General features: G+C 52.2%; 1 protein-coding gene across 1 annotated transcript in view; it reads right to left on the bottom strand.

Annotated features, from left to right (window-relative positions):
- Positions 1–19,763, bottom strand: part of XYLT1 (xylosyltransferase 1) — a 339,213-nt gene that overhangs the window by 137,630 nt on the left and 181,820 nt on the right. The window contains exon 3 of the mRNA XM_070064777.1: positions 13,597–14,107. Coding sequence (XP_069920878.1) covers positions 13,597–14,107 — 511 coding nt within the window. The remainder of the gene's footprint in view (positions 1–13,596; positions 14,108–19,763) is intronic.

Raw genomic sequence — 19,763 nt, 5'->3', positions numbered from 1 at the left:
AACACGCAGAGATTATGCCCTAGCCTGCCCCAATCCCTGCCCCAAACCTGACCCTTGCTGGTATCCGAGGCCCAGCACAAGGTGGGGGTCTCCATCCCCATCTCATGGTCCTTCCTGCTGGCGCCCACCACACCAGGCCCCACCTGCCCTGCACCTACCTCCCTGCTTCATTCTGGCCACCATGGAACACAGTGTATGTCTTACAAGAGAGACTTCAAAAGTGCACGGGAAATGGAATTAAAAGAGAAGAGCTTATCTTGGTACACAACATTTCAAAAAATTCCTGCAATATTTTCATAAAATGCATTTTCCATGAGTTTTTCAAAGAATCACTGTATGTATGCACTAAAATAAAAACTTATCTTTTATTTATTTATTATTTATTTTTATCTATGGTTGGTTAAGCCCCAGGTGACTTTTTTTTTCAAACTTTGCTTATTATTTTTTTTTTTTGAGATGAGATGCTTTTAACTTGCATTATAGTCAAAGTCTTAATGGCTCTACTAAATAAAGACTTCAATGAAGAAAAAGTAAAAAGAGCATGGTCCCACGGGAACACAGGCAACGGCTATAAACAATAACCAAGTGAAAAGATGTCCAAGTTCACTCATGTACCTTTTCAGTCACCAAATCAGCACGCCTATAGCAGTGTGTATTTCCTATTAACTTTAACCTTTCCTTCGGATTCCTGGCTCCATGAACTTCCAGAAGTTCCTGTATTTATGCCTGTCTGGCCCTTCCAGAACACAAATTCCATGCACTCCCTCTGCTCTGTTTTGTCCACTGCTCTTTCCCCAACACCTAAGCTGGGCTTGGCACACAGGAACCCACAGTAAGCACTGGTTACATTAGTTGAATGAATGAATGAACTCGGTATATCCAAAACTCTTGGGACTGCTGCTCTCCCATGATGAGACCACATCTTTCTCCAAGGACATTTTCTCTCCTGTTCTCTTTAGGTTTCTCTCAGCTAGATGATGCCCTGCGTGGTCCCTCTGCCTGCCTGGAGGATGGCTGCTGGTCTACAGTCTATGTCTTTCTCTGACATGGGACTGTGAGTTCCAGAAGGCCAGAGCTTGCCCACTCCTTGTTCACCATGTCCCCATGTCCCCCTAATTTGTGTGGTATGGATTATTACTTCTTTGAATTAGTGAAATAGCACAAGTATATTTAAGTCTGCCATGGAGCAGAATGAGGCTCATGGTCAAGACGCATTTCCAAGGTTATCCCCCAAGTTCTCCTAATTCCTCACAGTGCGTGCACAAAAGCAAGAAGATGCATTGAGAGAGTCACTTATTCACTGATGGTTGCATCGCTCTAGTGAACAACGGATCTTCAGGAATGTCTAACATGGTGCCAGGAGCTAGGAGCACCGCGATTCTGCTCCAATTATTCAAAAACAGAGCTGGCCAACTGTCATGCCTGGAAAGCCAGCGACCTCAAACCACCCGTGATGTTCCTGGCCACAAAGCTGGACCTGCCAGCGCCTCCACGTGTGATAGGAGGAAGAGAAGGAGGCGGGGAGGGATGCTGTGCTCCAGTAAGGACAGGGAAACAGCAGGTGAATCCCAGCCGGCCACACTGCCTCCCAGGAACACAGGAGTCAACCCTCCCCCTGCACTTCCCTCCAGCCTTGAACAAAAGGGAGGCCGATGTGCGGAGGAGCTGCTGCAGGCAGCGGGCCCCAGAGGCAGAGCTGGAGACATGCTCCCAATCATCGTGAGCACCTGAGAAAGACGACAGCGACCTGGGCACAATCCCCTGGTGCAAAATGGCCTCTGGGGCGGGCGCGCAGCCTAGTGGTGAAGACACCAACACGCCCAATCTGCGTTTGAAACCTGGCTTCAGCTCCGACTCCAGCTTCCTGCTCCTGTACATCCTTGGGAGGCAGCAGTGACGGCTCAAGCACTTGGGTCCCTGCCACCCACCTGGGAGACCTTGCTCCTTCCTTCAGCCTCAGTCCAACCCCAGCTGTTGTGGGCATTTGAGGGAGTGAAGCGGTACATGGAGGTCCTCCATCTGTCTCTCTGTATCCACATCTCTTAAAGAGATACATGAGCAAAAGATACCTCCATCTGTCTCTCTGTATCCACATCTCTTAAAGAGATACATGAGCAAAAGATACTCAGCTCGAGCAGGGTTTACTTCTACATGGAGTTTCTAGAAAGCGTGCCCCGTGACAGCCGGGGAGGGCACGAGCCTACTCCTCCGGGGACTGATGTTTTCATCTTCTTTGTATGCCTCAACCTCGGCTTTGCTTTCAGGATTGGTGCTTGGGGAACAAACATACCTTAATGACAACTTTTAAAGTAAATGGCAGGGCTGTGCAGCTGGCAGAATGTTCTGAGGGAAGGAGAGGAGGTGGAGAAGGAGGTGGGAGGAGGTGAGGGGAGCATGCATGATACTTCCATACCTACCTATTTCCCTTTCTGTAAAGCCTGTGGGTGGCCCGAGCACTCTTACCACTGCAAGGCTGGGCGTGAGAGTGGGGACAACCCAGGTGCTTTGGAAGGAAAAGGCTTGTTGGGACGCGTCTCTGGGTGGGGGTCCTGGGGGTGGCTGGCCACAGCTCCCTGGCACGTAGCAGGGGTTCTATGGAGTTGGCTGGGAATCTGGCTGACCAGGTGGTGGGCAGCCCCATCCCAGCCATTAGCAGCTCGCTGTTCCTGGTGGGTCTCTTGAATATGCCTGCTTCTTCCCCCACGCTCTCTTCTTCTTGGGGCCATGCCACAACCTCCCCGTAATTCCCCCCCCCCCCCATTTCTAGTTCTTTCTGAAAGACGCACCAGAACAGGAGCAGGGCTGCTGGATCACACGGGAGTTCTATTTTCGGTTTTTTGAGCATTTTCCCAGCAGCTACCCCCTCTGCTTTCACAACATTGCTGCACAGGAGTTCCGATTTCCCCACACCCCCACCAACACCTGGCTTCCTCTTCTCGTTTGATAGCAGCCACCCTGATGTGTGTGTGAGGTGATACCTCAGAGGGCATTTACTCAAAAGAACTGGAATCAAGACTGCAAAGAAGTGTTTCTATCCCCATGTTCACTGCCTCACTGTTCACCAAAGCCCAAGTAGGGACACAACCCGAATGTCCCGTGATGGGTCAAAAAGTGTGGTCGTATGCCTACAACAGACCACGAAGGAAATCCTGCCGCATACGGTAGCATGGATGGACCATTATGTCAGGTGGAATAAGACAGTCACAGAGAGACAATGCTGCGTGACTCACGTGAGATAGAACAGTGGTTGACGGGGCCAAGGAAGGGGGTGGTGGGAGCCGAGGCTTAACAGGTATAACGTTCTGAGCCCTAATGTACAACACGGGGACCACAGCTAATAATACTGCATTGCGGTGCAGTGTATTTGGAATTTTTGTTAAGTGACTAGATTTTTGTTGACAAACCGCATATACAGGCACACAGGGTAACCATGTGACAAGATGGATACATTAATTTGCTACACTACAGTAACCATGTCAGGATCTACATGTATCTTACAACATCATGTTGTGTATTTCAGCATGGGAGATAAAATTCATAAAACACAAAAAGAAAGTCCCAGTTGTGCAAGAGGGGTGAGTTGTGGAGATGTCAGCCTTATCCTTAAAAATCTGTTAGGAGGGCAGCCTCGCCTAAGGTGTTCTTACCACAACAAAATAAAAGCAGTAGAATGTAAAAGAAGACAAAGGAGAGGAGGAGGAACAAGAAGAAAAAAAGGAGAAAGAGGAAGAAGGGGAAGAAGGCGGAGGAGGAGGAGGAGGAGGAGGAAGAGGAAGAGGAAGAGGAAGAGGAAGAGGAAGAGGAAGAGGAGGGGGCACCAGGGACTGAATCAGACCATGGTCCAGCTGGGTTCAGTTCTTCCAACAACTTCTATGCCAGGGACAAAACCATGCAAACTCCGTGTTGGCCTGCTTACTCCTTCCCTGTGGATCTGATGCCTTCTCTCCCTATTTCCCCATTGCCCCCTCTGCTCCTGTCCCAAGGACCTCTTTGCTGGTTCCCAAACATGCCAGGCTGTTTGCCAAGGCTGTTGCCTTCTGTCCAACACTTCGCCACCTCCTGCCCCCCAGAAAGGCTTTCTGTGTGTGGCTATGGGAGGGGCTCCCCGCCTCCCCAGTACTCTCACCCTACTCTACCTCATGATGGCTCTTGACATATCCAGACACTAGGTGGTGTTCTGTTGATACACGGCCACCTCTGGTCTCCCCTATCAGGCAGAAACTCCACGAGGGTGGAGATATCTCAATGCAACTCCCAGAGTCAAAAGACAGCCCAGGAGAAGTGCTATGGTGCCACCTCTGGGACATCCATGTGTCACACAAGGACTGGTCCATGTCCCGGCTGCTCTGCTTCCAACTCAGCTCCCTGCTAATGCACTGGGAGGCAGCAGGTGATGGCTCAGGTGCTTGGGGCCTTGCCACCCATGTGGGGGACCCAGATGGAGTTCCTGGCTTTGGCCTGGCCTGGCTCTAGTTGTTGCAGGCATTTGAGGAGTGAACCAAGAGAGAAAAGATCTCTCTCTCTCTCTCATTCTCACTATTTTTCAAATAAATAAGTAAGTAAATAAATAAATATTTATAAAAATGGAAAGGACATGGAGTTCCATGCAGTGCAGGGTGTAGGGCAGAGACCCTGAACATACAAGGCCGCCTTTGTTCACCTCTCTCTCCCCAGGTCCGAGAACAAGAGTTGGTAAACCACAGCCTGCCACCGCCCATGTTGGAATGGCCCTTGAGCAAAGAGGGGTTTTTACATTTTTTAATAGTTGGGGGAGGCTGGTGCTGCTGCTCATTAGGCTAATTCTCCACCTGCGGCGCCGGCACACCGGGTTCTATTCCCGGTTGGGGCACCGGTTCTGTCCCAGTTGCTCCTCTTCCAGTTCAGCTCTCTGCTGTGGCCTGGGAGTGCAGTGGAGGGTGGCCCAGGTCCTTGGGCACTGCACCCGCATGGGAGGCCAGGAGGAAGCACCTGGCTCCTGGCTTCGGATCAGCGCAGTGCGCCAGCCACAACACACTGGCCATAGCGGCCACTTGGGGGGTGAACCAACGGAAAAAGGAAGAGCTTTCTCTCTGTCTCTCTCTCACTGCCTAACTCTGCCTGTCAAAAAAAAAAAAAAATAGTTGGGGGGAAAAAACAGAAGTAAGATATTTCACAACAAATGAAAATTATGTGAAATTCACATTTAGCAACCATGAATCTAGTTTTATTGGCACAAAGCCACATTGGTCATTTCTTTAGGGACTGTCCACCCAATGATGGTGGAGTTGGAAAACTGCAACAGAGACCACATGGCCCGCACAAACTCAACCATTTACCACCTGGTCCTGTACAGACGGCATCGCTGGCATCCCGGCTTTGAACATGGCCTGGCACACAGCAGGTGGCTGATGCACAGGGTCCTCTGTTTTTTTCTGGATCTGCCAATCTCCTTTCCCTTCCAGGGAAGACCTTTGAGACTAAGTTTGCCAGCTCCAATCGACTCTTACAGGACGCCTCGTCTTTGCTGGGCCCTGGGCCTCCCTCAGCAGGAGTTGCTGGAGATCAGTCCAGGTGGATCCTCCTTAAACCTGGCCTTGGGAAAGCAAGTCGGCCCCACTCACTCGGCCACGCTGTGCAAGGACTGGTCTGGCTTCAAACACCACTCTCACCTCCTGCACTGTGCTTTTAACTCCTCATGGAGGCTGTCTCACTTTCTCATCTCTGGTGGCAACAGCTAAGGACCTGGGTGAAGCATGTCGCTAGCTGACAGATGGGGAAACTGAGGCACTAGCAATGGTGCTCTATTTTCCCTCCACACCAGGCTGCCGGCCATGATTTCTGGAAACTGGCTCCTTGTGCTCTGTAGGTTCCCACTACACCTGGGTTATGGGGATGTGACAGTGCTATCTGCTAGGTCCTCCTGGAAGGGGGTGACCAGTCTCCCCTGACCGTCCTTGTCCAAAGTCTCATTGACCAGGGCCTGTGGCATCCGGGAAAGGCTGCTGGAGGAGAGGCAGAGTTTCCCTCCCAGCACAGCCACATCGTGTTCATCATTATCCTGAGCACTTGGGCCGCGTCCCCAGTTGCACCCAAATGCTTGCAACGTAGCAGTCCTTGTCCGTCCATCACTCACAGCCTGGCCACTGCCTTCACTCAGCCACCCCAGCCAGAGTCCCCACTGAACCAGTGCCCCTTGTGCAGTGGGCATGTGCCCCGGATCATCTCAGCTTTGCCTCTCCAATCCTCCCCGAGGTCCAGGCTGCAGGCCGCTGGCTGTGCCTGACCCAGCAAAGGGTGATGTGCAGGAGGGAGCCAGCAGCCCATGGGGCCTCTCCAGGGATGCTGTAACTCACGCTGCAGGGAGGCTGGTGGTGGGTGTGAGGCCGCCGGGGGAGATCCTGGGCAGTCATTGGTCTCACTTGCAAGGAGGCCAAAACAGCTGTGTGACATAGCGGCTGGCAACAGAATGGTGCCAGGGGGGTCACAGGTCAAACAGTCTTTATGGGGAAAGACACTAGACAAAGGAGAGGCAGAAGTGAGCCCCTCTCCTACGGTCATGGTCATGGGTGGTCCAGGAAGCCTTCCCAGAGGAAGTGGCACTGAAAGCTGGAGACAGGTGGGATAGAGTGGGGTGGGGTCAGGTAGAAGGGCCCCCATGTGCAGCTCAGAGTCAGTGTGCCGGTTTGTAGTAGTGCTAGAGTGTGGACAGAGTAGAGTGGAAGGCCGCTTTTGCAGACACACAGAGCTGACTGTGCACACAGGGGAAGGGGCACTCTTGTCCATTTTATGGGTAAGTAGTAGCTTGAGACACCAAGAGGTTTGGGTCACACCATCAATAAAGGAACAACCAGGATTCCAACCCTTCCAGCCAGAGATCTTTGAAAGGGAAATCTTCCTTTCCAGTCCAGGAAGGCCTTGGCCTTCCACGTGACATAGTTTCATTTCCATGAAACACAAGGAGACCCAGTCAGGGCGGCTGAGGCCCTAGGGTGGTTCCCGAGACCTAGCACTGGGCGAGGAGGGAAGCAATGCCAGGAGAGCTGACTGGGTGCAGCAGGGCTGTCTGAGTCGGGGGAAGTGACACAGGGGGCGGCTTGGAGGCTGAGTCGGGGGAAGTGACACAGGGGGCGGCTTGGAGGCTGAGTCGGGGGAAGTGACACAGGGGGCGGTTTGGAGGCTGCAATGAGCACAGGGAGGGGCTACTTTGTGGCTGGAAGTGAGCTTCTTGGAGGCCATCCCTGGGGGCTCCGGGGTGTAGCCCCCTCAAAAAGCTCCCAGTGGGCAGCCTGTGGATCCCTACTCCCCTTGTGGGAACAGATGTCACCGCTGGGAGGTTGCCACCACCTCCTCTCATCTCCTTCCAAACTGCTTGCTCCAGGGACAGAGAGTGGAGAAGACAAGCTGGAAGGGTGAGCAAGCTTTCTGCAGACAGCTAGCCGCCTCCCACGATTCTGACTCTGCCTCTTCCCCAGAGGGATGTGGTCATGAGCCCGTGGAGTTGGCGGGGTGTGGGGAGGGACTGCCAGGAACAGGAGCCCTCTGCAGAGTCAACACGTGCAAAATCGACTTCATCGCCTCTGCATCTCCCAGACTTGCAGTCACAAGGAACTGTGTCTTCAACAACACTCACCTTCCTGCCCACTACAGGCTAAAGTTTGGGTGGTGCCCGGTGAAGCGAAACCACACCCTAGGCTGTCCACCTGTGCACACACACAAAGATGTGGCTGTGCATTTTCTTGTATACTGGAGTCCCCTCCACCCTGGCCTCCGTTTCCCCACTGAACAGGAAAAGAAAGGACCACTGGGCTGGCGCTCAAAACCCCCCTAAGCGGAGGGGAATCCGGGTCTCATGGATGGCAGACTGGGAACGCCATCTCGGTATGGGGTGTAATTACATCTAAGCTTTCTGCTGAAGAATGGTTTATGGCTTAAATGCTATTAATTGTAAGCCGTTTTGTTCCACGGGAAGTTGTTCATTGATAACTACCCAATTAGGGTTATTTTGCAATTAGTCTATTCACAGTGAATTTATTGCAAAAGGGGGAGGCTGTGGTGCAGCAAATTAAAGTGTTGCTGGGGCTGGGTGTGCAATGGCTCTTAAATGTCAATCTTATCAACCAGTGCAGAGGTCCCAGGAGGGTGTGCCACTGAGGCCTACGCAGGCAGCACAGGCCTCAGAGCAACCTCCAGCAAACGCAAGCTGCAAAGCCACATCGGAGCTGCCTTAGCGTGACCAGGAAGAGTGTGGGAACCCCTGGCCAAAGCTGGTGAGACCTTGACGTTTTTGAAGAGCTGTGGGTGGGGCAGGCTGTACAGCAAACATGCATGCAGCTCTGACTGCTGAGCAGGTGGAGTTCCTATCATGCGTTCAGCTCCCACAAAGCCTCTGAGGTAGGTGTGATCAAGCCCATCTTCCCTTTACCAAAGGAGAAACTGAGGCACGGAGGGGTCAAGCACTCTGCCTTGTCAGAGGAGATCCAGGATCTGAATGCAGTTGGTCTGGCTGCACGGGTGCACCCCTAACCACTGTCAACATCAGCCTGCCTGTTCTTCCACCAGCGCCTCCCTTTTCTCTTGCAAGTGCACTGAGGACAGGGAGACACAGCCTGGTGCAGCCGGACCTCTCTGGGGCTCAACAGCCATGAGCCAGAGTGAAGCCCTTTAAGGAAGACATGTGGGCTCTGGAGCCCGAGTTGCAGTCCCTGCTCAGCCACCTGCCAGCTGCATACGTCTGGCCAAGTCCTCAAGCTCTTGCAGCCTTACTTTCTTCATCAACAAAAGGGGTTCAAAATGAACTTACATTACAGAGCGAGGTAAGGATCCAGTGTGGCAAGGTGTAAACGGTGTTAATATATACTAATAAGGATGGTCTCTAACTTAGAATGGCTTGACTTAAGATTTTAAAATTTGATGATGATGTGAAAGTACGCTCATACCACTATTCTGTTCTTTAATTTCAGTATTCAATAAATTAATTTTTACAGTTTTTATTTATCATTTATAAGGCAGAATTACAGAGAGAGGGAGACACACACACAGACACACACACACACAGAGACAGAAAGACACAGAGAGAGAATGAGAACATCTTCATCTGTTGGTTCACTACCCAAATGCCCACAATGGCCATGGCTGGGCTAAAGCTACGAACCTGAAGCTCAGTCTGGGTCACTCATGTGGGTGGCAGGGATCCAGCTACTCCCAGCTACTTACGCCGACATCTGCTGCCTTGCAGGGTGCACGCTAGCAGGAAGCTGGATTGGAAGTGGAGCTGGGACTTGGACCCGGGCACTCTGATATGGTATGCAGACCAAGTGCTATCTTAACTGTTGTACACATTATATGAGCTATTCAACACTTCATTATAGAACCGGCTTTGTGTTACATGACTTCACCCAACTACAGGCTACCATCAGTGTTTTGAGTACACTGAAGGTTAGGTAGGACAAGCTGTGAGGCTGGGCAGGCTAGGTATATTCAATGCACTGGGATTTTGAAATTTACAATGGCTTTTGGGGACATCACAGCACCAGAAGTTGGGGGATACCTGCATATAGTATCAGTGGGCAACAGGAGTAAGCAAACCATGAGTTAAATCTGGCCTCTGCCTAGTTTTGTGAATTAAGTTTGACCAGAACATAGCCAAGTGCACTAGCATATGTGTTATCTGTGACAGCTTTTGTGTTACACAGCAGAGGTGAGCAGCTGTAGCAGAGACAGGACAGTCTGCATGGCCTAGAATACTTATATTTGCCATCTGGCCCTTCACAGAACAAGCGTGCTCCCCCCGGTACAGGGTAGGAGCCCAGTATCACTTTGGTGGAAGGGCACTCATTCAGGCCTCCCATACTTCTCTGCCAGGCACTGGCTTGCACAAGGTTTGGGAAATGCCACAGTCTACCTGACGCTTCCCAAGTATGCCAGGTCCAAACAGGAGTACAGACAGGAACCACGTGGACCACTCAGAGACGTGTGGAACAGCGAGGGAGAAAGGGAGCTCCTCTGTTGTTTGGATACAAAAAAATCCTAAAATCTGAGCAAAGTGAAAGTGGTCCCTCTTGCTGTCCTCCTGGAGGGACACACAGATCCTTCCAGAACTCTGTCTACGCACTCAGGGCATGGGGGCACCTTGTCCTCATGGGGTCTCCTAATCCAATCTTCCGTGCTGTGACCAGCAGTAAGCACACAGGCACACACACTTGTCACTCAGCACTCTCAGGGATGGGTTCCACAAGCCCCTTGGATACCAAAACCCTTGGATATTCAAATCCATTATTAAAAATGATGGAGTAGGCTGGTGCCGTGGCTCAATAGGCTAATCCTCTGCCTGAGGCGCTGGCACACCAGGTTCTAGTCCCAGTTGGGGTGCCGGATTCTGTCCCGGTTGCCCCTCTTCCAGGCCAGCTCTCTGCTGTGGCCTGGGAGTGCAGTGGAGGATGGCCCAGGTCCTTGGGCCCTGCACCCGCATGGGAGACCAGGAGGAGGCACCTGGCTCCTGGCTTCGGATCAGCGTGGTGCACCAGTTGCAGCACGCCGGCCGCAGTGGCCATTGAGGGGGTGAACCAACGAAAAAGGAAGACCTTTCTGTCTGTCTCTCTCTCTCACTGTCCACTCTGCCTGTCCAAAAAAAAAAAAAAAAAAAAAAAAGATGGAGTAGGGGCAGGCACTGTGGCACAGGAGGTCAAGTTGCCCCTTGGGATGTACGCATCCCATACCAGAGTATTGGTTCCATTCCTTGCGACTCAGCTTCTGATCCAGGTTCCCGCTAATGCATCCCAGGAGGTGGCAGCATTGGCTCTAGGACTTGAGTTACTGCCCCGACATGAGACCAGGTTGGAGTTCTTGCCTCCTGGGTTTGGCCTGGTCCAGCCCTGGCTGTTATGGGCATTTGAGAAGTGAACCAACTCACTTTTGCTCTCTGCCTTTCAAATAAATAAATAAATGCCTAAAAAAGCAGTAGCAGTGCAGGTTAAAGAAGTGGTACACTATATGGTAAGAACCTATGCACACCCTCCCACATACCTCAAGCCATCCACATTACTTATAATGCCTCATCTAATGTAACTGTGGTATACAGAGTTGTTATGCTCCGCTGTTCAGGGGGTAATGACAAGAAAACAGCCTGCACACGTTCAGTAGATATTACTTTTCCCTCGAATATTTTCCACCTGCATTAGGTTGCATCCACAGGTGCAGAATCTGGGGATCAGAGGGGCCAGCTGTACACAAAGTGCTGACGCCTACAGGGAATGGGTGACCCTGCGCTAGTCTGTCTTCTTACCTGGGCACTGAACAAGTGGATTCCTACTGAGTGGGAAGGCGTCTTTCTAGCATGCTCTTCCTTGGGATGCTTCTGGTCAGGTACCTCCCTTCCATCTCAAGGGAAATGGGACTTGTGGCTCTGCTGTTTTGGGGAGGCCACTCTTCAAGGCCTTGCCAGGTCTGAGTGTACCAACCTCAGGGGACTGACAGCCCCCCACCCCCAACTTTATGCAGTTGGTTTGCTCCATTCTCTGCCTGACCCTCCATCTTCCCATGAATCTCCCTCCCACCCAAGTCCGCAGGAGCTCTGGGTGCTCACAGTTGGCCTCAGTGACCACTGGGGGGTCCTTTCCCCGCTATTCACAGAGAATGCAAGCACCTGTTGCTATGGGAATTTAGAAGCAACAAGGAGCTCTGGTGAACCCTCGGCCACACCATGAGGGACAGCGGGGCACAGTCTGCAGGGTGGCCCTGAGTGAGCATGAGGGGTGACCGGGAGCAAACTGTGACACAGCCTAGAAGGAGCCCTAAGCATGCAATGCCAGCTGCTGCCCGGGCAGATAAGGAAGCCAGGGCTGGAGCGGGGAGGAGCAGCTCAGCTTGAACTACAGGACCCGTCTCTCCATCGCCAATGCATCCCTCTTTGTTCCAATGCCCTTCCTCCCAGAAAAGTGCCCTATGGATGCCATCTGCCCTCTCCCTGGAGAAAACCACCAGACCACCTGCTGCAGACTGCTTGACCAGCAAGGTCTTCTCTAAGCAAAAGCAATATCTGGACAGGTTCCCTGAAACTGGGTTACGGTAAGCTACTGTGGGTGTGCTGGGTGGGGACAGGGACGCAGGGGACATGCCTGAAACAGCAGCAACCACAGCTGATGAGCAGGGTGACAGGCACATGAGGGTCCCTGCTACTCTGCATGGGAAAACTTCTGCCTGTGTGTGTCAAGGGGGGAAGGAGGGATCCTAACATGGAAGGAGGAAGTTCTAATGCTCTATAGCAGGTAGGCAGGGCTGGGAACGTCCACCTGCAGGCCCTAGGAGGCCCATGAAATCATTGGGTCTGGCCCTGCCAAGGCAACTGCAGGCAGGACTCGGAATTCAATGCAACCACAGCAGCCTAAGTTCTAACTTGATGATTTTGTATGGCCGGCGAACTACGCTGTAAGTCTCCAAGGGGCCCCTGGCAGAAGCAAGGTTCCCCATCCCTATAGGGTGACTCCAGTTCACAACAATTTATTGTAGATTTTATCATGAGCCATAAGAGAAGAGTCGGAGAGGTCTCAACACAAAGAAACAAGTCATGTTTCAGAAGAAGGAAACGCTCATCACCCTGATTTGATCATTACACGTAGTAGATACCCATCAAATGATCATCCTATGCCCCATAAATGTGGACAATTATGATTATGATGTTGGTAAAATACAATAATAACAATAAAAAAAGAAAGTAAGACTTAATCAGGGCTCTCCCAGGATATCTCAGCTTGTGAGCTTGTAAAGTCATCTGCAAGCAGTATGACCTTGGGGAAAAGAATTCACATCTCTCATCTGAAAAAATTAGACTCCCAACATCAATGCCAACCTCTGGGGGTGGTGAATGAGCTGAGCTGATTGTATGTGCAGTGTCTGGTGCACAGCCAGCGCATGGCGATGCTGCATCAACACTCCCCTCCCAAGACCACGGTGGAGGTGAAGGTCACTACCAAGACATCCATGCCAACAGCATGGCCTTAGATGCAGAGATGCACAAGCAAAACCAGTTCCGATCTTGCAAAGAGCCCTCGACTCTACCTGTGAATTCCCCTATCAGAGCTCACCAAGAGACCAGATCTAACAGGGGCTCGGTGGCACGTGCAGGAGTGCCCAGAGAGGGAGGGAGGGAAGGAGGGAGGGAGGGAGAAAGCAAATAAAGGAGGAAAGGAAAGGAAAGGAGGGGAGGGGAGAGGAGGGGCGGGGAGGAGAGGCAGGGGAATGAGAAAGTGGCTTTCACAGATCCTCAAAGTCCACATGACCAATTAGGCACCTTTTTAAAAGAACTCCATTAAAACGATATTCATGCCATGTCTAATCCTGATATTCTGCTGAGAGAACCCGAGTCTATCAACACGGCCACCACATCTTGTGTAACTTTCACACCAGCGCCAACGATCTCATTGCTAGCTTGTCCTCTGCCGTAATAGCAGTGGGCTAATCTGCTAAGAGAAGACCATCGAATGCCATACGCGGCAGCCTATGCAAGGCTCCAGAAGCCAGGGAGCACCGGACCTTTAGTTCTGATCCGAGGTTTGTGATACAGGGCAGCCATTCTCCGAAGGTACTAGAAGGTGAGAGCAATGGGGCCCGGCAGGGACTTACCCTCGAGGGGGCAGAACCGCGTCACCCTCTCCGGCATCAGCAGCCCCAGCTTGTGGCGGCAGTAGGTCTCCCCGATCTGCTGGCGGCAGTGCTTGGACTTGGAGCGGGACAGGGCGGAGATGGCCTCCTTGCCCGAGATCTCACACTTGGGAGGCTGGTCGTACTTGCTCTCGGGGGAGCTGCCCCCGCTCTTCCTGGCATGGGGCTGGCGGGGGGCGGCCTTCCCGCGGCTGCTGTTGGCTGCAGTGCTCTCGCCAGGGGGCACCGCGTCACTGGGGCCTCTGCCCAGGAGCGAGTGTCCCTTCCCCCTCTCCTGTGGCTCCGCCTTCCTTCTCAACAGCTCCTTCTGTCTACTCGGGGGCTTCTTCGCCAGCTCGGGCTGGTTCTTCTGCTTTTGAGTCCTGGGTGCGAAGTTGCTGTTGTCTACGTTCTCGAAATCCTTGGGGACCGAGTTCTCGTTGTTGCTGTCTGTTCGCACTTTCTCTTTTGGCCGGTGGGAGAGGTAGCCATCCTGGAGGGGACGAGAGAGAAGAGGAATGTGACTTAGGGACTGTGCCAAGGTGTCTGGCCCTTGGAGAGCAGGCCGTGTGGGACTGGCACCAGAGCCAAGGTTTCCCACTGTCCCTCTGCTAATTTTTTTTTTTTTTTTTTGACAGGCAGAGTTAGACAGTGAGAGAGAGAGAGAGACAGAGAAGGGTCTTCCTTCCGTTGGTTCACTCCCCAAATAGCCGCTATGGCCGGCGCGCTGCGCCAATCCAAAGCCAGGAGCCAGGTGCTTCCTCCTGGTCTCCCATGCGGGTGCAGGGCCCAAGCACTTGGGCCATCCTCCACTGCACTCCCGGGCCACAGCAGAGAGCTGGACTGGAAGAGGAGCAACCAGGACAGAATCCGGTGCTCCAGCCGGGACTAGAACCTGGAGTGCCGGCGCCGCAGGCAGAGGATTAGCCAAGTGAGCCGTGGCGCCAGCCTCTGCTACTGTCTTAAACTCTGCTAAGACTTCTCTCTCTGGACTCAGTAAATTGCTGGGCATTCCAACCAGAAACAAAAGCTTTACCCAGCTCTGAGAAGCTGGGATCAGGGTTCTCAACGCTTCTCACGAGCCATGCCTTTTCAAGGCACCTTTCTTTGCTTCAGTGTCTATGCCATTTTGTCCTGCCTTCCGTGTTTAAAAGTTGCAGCATGCAGTGCCGTGATGGTTTGTTTCAGGGCTGGAAGTGACATAATGAAGCTGTAAAGGGAGGATACATTGCTAGGACGTTACATGCGTTCCCTGGCCTTTAGGCTCACAGATCTGTGCCCAGGAGAAGCGGCAGCTCAGGCCATTGTGAAGTCTGTGGCAGACACGTTGTGCGGATGCTGAGGGCAGGGGAGGGGATGCTGACTGGGCAGAGTGGACCTTACGGTGAGGAGGGATGCAAACATGTGACATTCTCGGGCTTGTGTTTATTTCTTGAGTTTGCATCTGGAGGAGGACTGATAGGAGTACTGTCCAGGGTCAAGACAAAGGTCTGCGGCTGGTGCCGCGGCTCACTAGGCTAATCCTCCACCTTGTGGCGCCGGCACACTGGGTTCTAGTCCCGGTCGGGGCACCGGATTCTGTCCCGGTTGCCCCTCTTCCAGGCCAGCTCTCTGCTATGTCCAGGGAGTGCAGTGGAGGATGGCCCAAGTGCTTGGGCCCTGCACCCCATGGGAGACCAGGATAAGTACCTGGCTCCTGCCACCGGATCTGCGCGGTGCGCCGGCCGCAGCGTGCCGGCCGTGGCGGCCGTTGGAGGGTGAACCAATGGCAAAGGAAGACCTTTCTCTCTGTCTCTCTTTCTCACTGTCCACTCTGCCTGTAAAAAAAAAAAAAAAAAAAAGGCAAAGGTCTGGAGTCATTTTGGAAACAACGCATGGCAAGGATGTTTCCAGAAAGATGGCAACCCCACTCTACTCCTGCAGGTGTAGCCAGATCCTGGTCATTTTGAGTTCAGGTCAAATGCATCATTCAGTTAATGCCCCCCAATCGTTTTTGAAACACGCGGTTTTTGCTTGGGGCCCATCCCCAAGGCTTTACCCTGGAGGGTGTCCACTGCCCCAGGGCATGCTCACGGTGGCCTCTGCATGCTCACTGGTTCCATGAATCTGCCCCTGTTGCTATAGAAACACATTAAGAGGGAGCAGCGTCCCCATGAGCTTTCTTTTTTTAAAAGAGGACTGAAAGTTGCCTCTTACCCATCCCCAAGGAAAAGAATGGCAGGAAATGAACAGTAGACTGTGCTGGTGTCTGGGAGAGGCGGACACGGCAGCTGACACTCAGCGAGGTGCCCACTCTTCCGGTCTGCAAACTATAGCCCCTGGGCCAAATCTGGTCCACCACTTGTTTTTGTGAATAAAGTTTTATTGAAACACAGCCACACCTGTTCTTTGATGTGCTGCTGCTGACTGCTTTGGTACTACAAAAGAGGTGAGTAGCTCTGGTGGCGAATGTCTGGTATGCAAGACATAAAACCCCATATGAAAAAACCATGCACGCATTTCAAAGTTGTTTTGCACCAAAATAAAGTTATCTTTAATTCTATCTCCCCACAAACTTTCTGAAGCACACTGTATTTCCATCTGGCCCTCTAGGAAAAAGTCTGCAGACCCCTGTTCTATAGGAGTGTGAGATGAAAAGCCGGCCCCTCTGAAACTGGTGTAGCTGTCCCCGTCCGCATGGTCCCTGTCTGGCTCAACACTGGTCCAGAGGAGAAGCTCCCCGTGGCTTCCCTCTGCCCTCCGCCCCAGCCGCCCTAGCATTAAGCACCAATTTCTCCTCTTCAGAGGTCATGAGAGTGACAGTTGCCACTAAGGCAGCTCATGGCCACTCTCTAAGCTGGGCATTGCTATTATTACCATGGTTTACACAGCAAACTGGGCATCCGTTCACAGTCACGTGCCCCAGATAGCCCAGCTGGCTGGTGGTGAAGCTGCAATTCAAACCAGACAGAGCACAGACCCACGCTCTGGCCTGCTGGTTTTGCCATTCGTGTCCAAGAAATTGTTGAGCGCCTTTTACAACTATCACCCTACGCCCTCATGCACTGCATCCTGACCTTGAACCACAAGATGTAGATCACTTCCCAATATACTCCCTCCTAGCTAAACAGATCTTGTACAGGCCTGTCACCGCCAAGGAGCCATCTCAGGGCCGACCAGCGGTCTATGGTACTGCAGGAGTCTCTCTCTCTCTCTCTCTCTCTCTCACACACACACACACACACACACACTCACACACACACAAAGCAAGCAGGGTCATGCAGCAAGGAGCTCGAGGTGGTGGAAGCTGCAGGCAATGGTGTAGACGGAAGGAAAACGAGTGAACGGAGAAGTGGGAGTTTTGTGTCAGAGAGGAGCTTCTGTTTCATCCCAAAGCGTTGATGAGGACCCTTGAGTCCCCGTCTGTCGTCGCCACAAGCAAGGCGCTAGAGCGAGCCTCTGTTCTTGTACCCTAAGAAAGCCTCACTGAGACTCTCTTCATCCCTTTTTTCTGTCCAGAGGCGCTGGGTGCATCCCAACCCAGGGCTCACACACGTGTGCCACAAGCCCGGCACACAGAGGGACTCTCGGGCATCACGTGTTGGGCTTTGAAGATCTCCCTGGAAGGAGGCCTTCTAGACACCACTTAGTGCAGAGGCTGGTAGTTAGAACATCCACGGATATGCATCACAGGCCGGGCTCGGGCCTCTGCTCCTACATGCAGAGCCTCACTTAACTTGCAGAGAGATACGCTCCAAAGCAGCTGCTACTATTCTCTTTCGACTTATAGAAGCAGGAGGCATGGGGGCGGATCTTGGGGCTGTTGAAGAATTTGTCCAAAGTCATCTGGGGGAGGCAGTGAACTTGAGCCTGTGTGGTTCTAAATGATTCTGTGCAGCGCCCTGTCTGTTTTTGCTGAGAGGTGAGCCTATCTCTAAGGAAAGGGGTAGGACCCTCTTTTGCTCCCATTCGCCTAGGTGGGGATGGAGCTGCAGAGGGCAAGGGTGGGATCCAACCGGTTCTGCACACACGGCCCAGTTCCCTTACTCTTGGCACATGACGGAACTGTACTTCCCAGGCTTTGCACATTTGGCACAGCAAAGCAATGTGCTGTAGCCACATCAAGTGACTGGACCCAGGGCACAATGTGCCATGTTCCCCTGCCCCCCAGAAGAGTAACCAGCCACACTCTGGATGGTCCAGTTCGTCCTACATCCCTGAGGGAGGCCCGTGTGGAGTGGAGACTCCACCAAGCCCCATGGGCAGAGCTCGGCCCCTACTGCAGGCAGTCTCTGAGCCCTGAGGCTCTGTGTTACCATGGCTAGATACAGCTCATCCTGACCAACACAGGGGCTAACTTGACCTACTTCTTCCTCCCAGCTGTCCCCCTGCACAGGAGCCAATTTTTTTTTTTTTTTTTTTGCTTCCAACAGATAGCAAATCAGTTTCACCATTCCCATTCTCTAAGAACACAAATTAATATTCTGCTCATAAGCCTGTTTTCTAGACATCAGCAAACGAGAGGGCAAGCAATAAGCCCCCAGACCCACTGCCCTGAGACGGCCCCAGCCCCTTCTTTGCAGCACACCCTCAGTATTATCCCTGGGCTCCTCTCCTCAGTATCAGAGGTCACCAGGCTCGGCCCTTAGCAGCTTTTCGCCAGGAGTCACCAGGCACAGAAGCTCCTGCTCTCAACCGCTTTCCGGTAGAATTTTGCCAGGAAACCCAGTGAAGGTCTCCCAGGGTCCACCCACGGCAGGTGGTGCTCACGTGACCCCGATGGGGATAATGCTGGAGGCAGAGCTTGAGGAGTCGCTCATCTCTCACAATGTAGACTTCACACCTGTTCAGGGGCTGCTCATCCCAGCCTGGTCACTGCCACTGCACTGTCCGCAGGGGTGCTTCAGTAATGGGGTGGATAAACAGAATTAAAAGAGAAATTTATTTGGTGCAGAATTTGCGAAATTCATGCATAGTGTTTTTCATAGTAAGCATTTTCCAAGATTGTTTGTATGCATGCGCTCTCTCTCTTTTTTGCACCAAACTAAAGTTCTCTTTTAATTCTATTTTCTGTGAACATTTCAAAGAATATGAAACTTCTAGAATCTTCCTGCCACCCAAAGCAGAAGGAAGAATGAATAACAAAGCTGTAATGGATACTCTACCAATTCACACTGGGCCTCCACACTCTCCTGATGGCCCCCACCAGAGGACGGATTAGCTGTTTTTTCCGCACCGTGATTGATGAGCCACGTCCTCCTCATTCTTAACCAAGCCAACGCTCTCACCTTGGGTTATTTATGCAAATGTAACCCTTTGACTTATTTTATTTTAATGTACTTATTACAATGATTGCACATTCAAATATTTGCACGGGCGCTCCGAAACTCTAATTGCCCTGCTGTTGCCTTACCTTGAAGCTGTTGTGAGAATCCATTTTTATTCCTGAGAAATAATTAAATGCAATAACGTCCTCCATTCCCATTCAACCTTGGGCATGCTCAGAGCCAATTTCAATCAGGTAGAAATATGCGAAGCGCCGTATGGCTCCAAGAGGCAGATGACGCGACCCAGGCAGCCCTGGCAAGACACCCAGGTCTGCTTCTGCCTCCTCCTGGCTCTCCCCAGTCTACTAGTCCTGCTTTGGAGAGGCAAGGGTGGGTCGCTGTGTTTCTTCTTAAGTATCCACCCAGAGGTTAAGCCTGCCCTTATTGTCTGTGTGGAAGAGCACCAGGCAGAGATGGGAAGGCCTTGGCTCTTCCTCGAGTGATCGGCCAATATGCTCATCTGTGTAGTAACAGGTCTTACATGTGAGCTACCGAACATTCTCTGCATTAGTCATTAATCAATACGATCGACTAACAGAGTTCCATCATTCCAGCTCATTGAAAAACAAGTGGATGGACGTTATCAGGCCGGGGACTAAAGACGGGGTGGGAGTTCCTGTGGGCATCGTGTCTCCTCTTGGCCTCCTCCTTCCACCACGGTTTCTAGCAGATGCTGCGAGTCACAGGCTGGAGTCAGCAGAAGCAAATTCAGCTCCTCCCTCTTCAAGCTGAGACAAACATCTCATCCCCCTAAGCCTCTATTTCCACGTGGCCTAGGGTAGTCCCGCGTCTGGGGGACTTGGCAAAGCTATCGAGCACAGAACACAATGCTTGACACAGGAA

Source organism: Oryctolagus cuniculus, chromosome 19 (assembly GCF_964237555.1).
Source record: "Oryctolagus cuniculus chromosome 19, mOryCun1.1, whole genome shotgun sequence".
Lineage (NCBI taxonomy): Eukaryota > Metazoa > Chordata > Mammalia > Lagomorpha > Leporidae > Oryctolagus > Oryctolagus cuniculus.
Note: the sequence above shows the minus strand (reverse complement) of the source record. Positions and strands in the feature narration are given on the sequence as shown.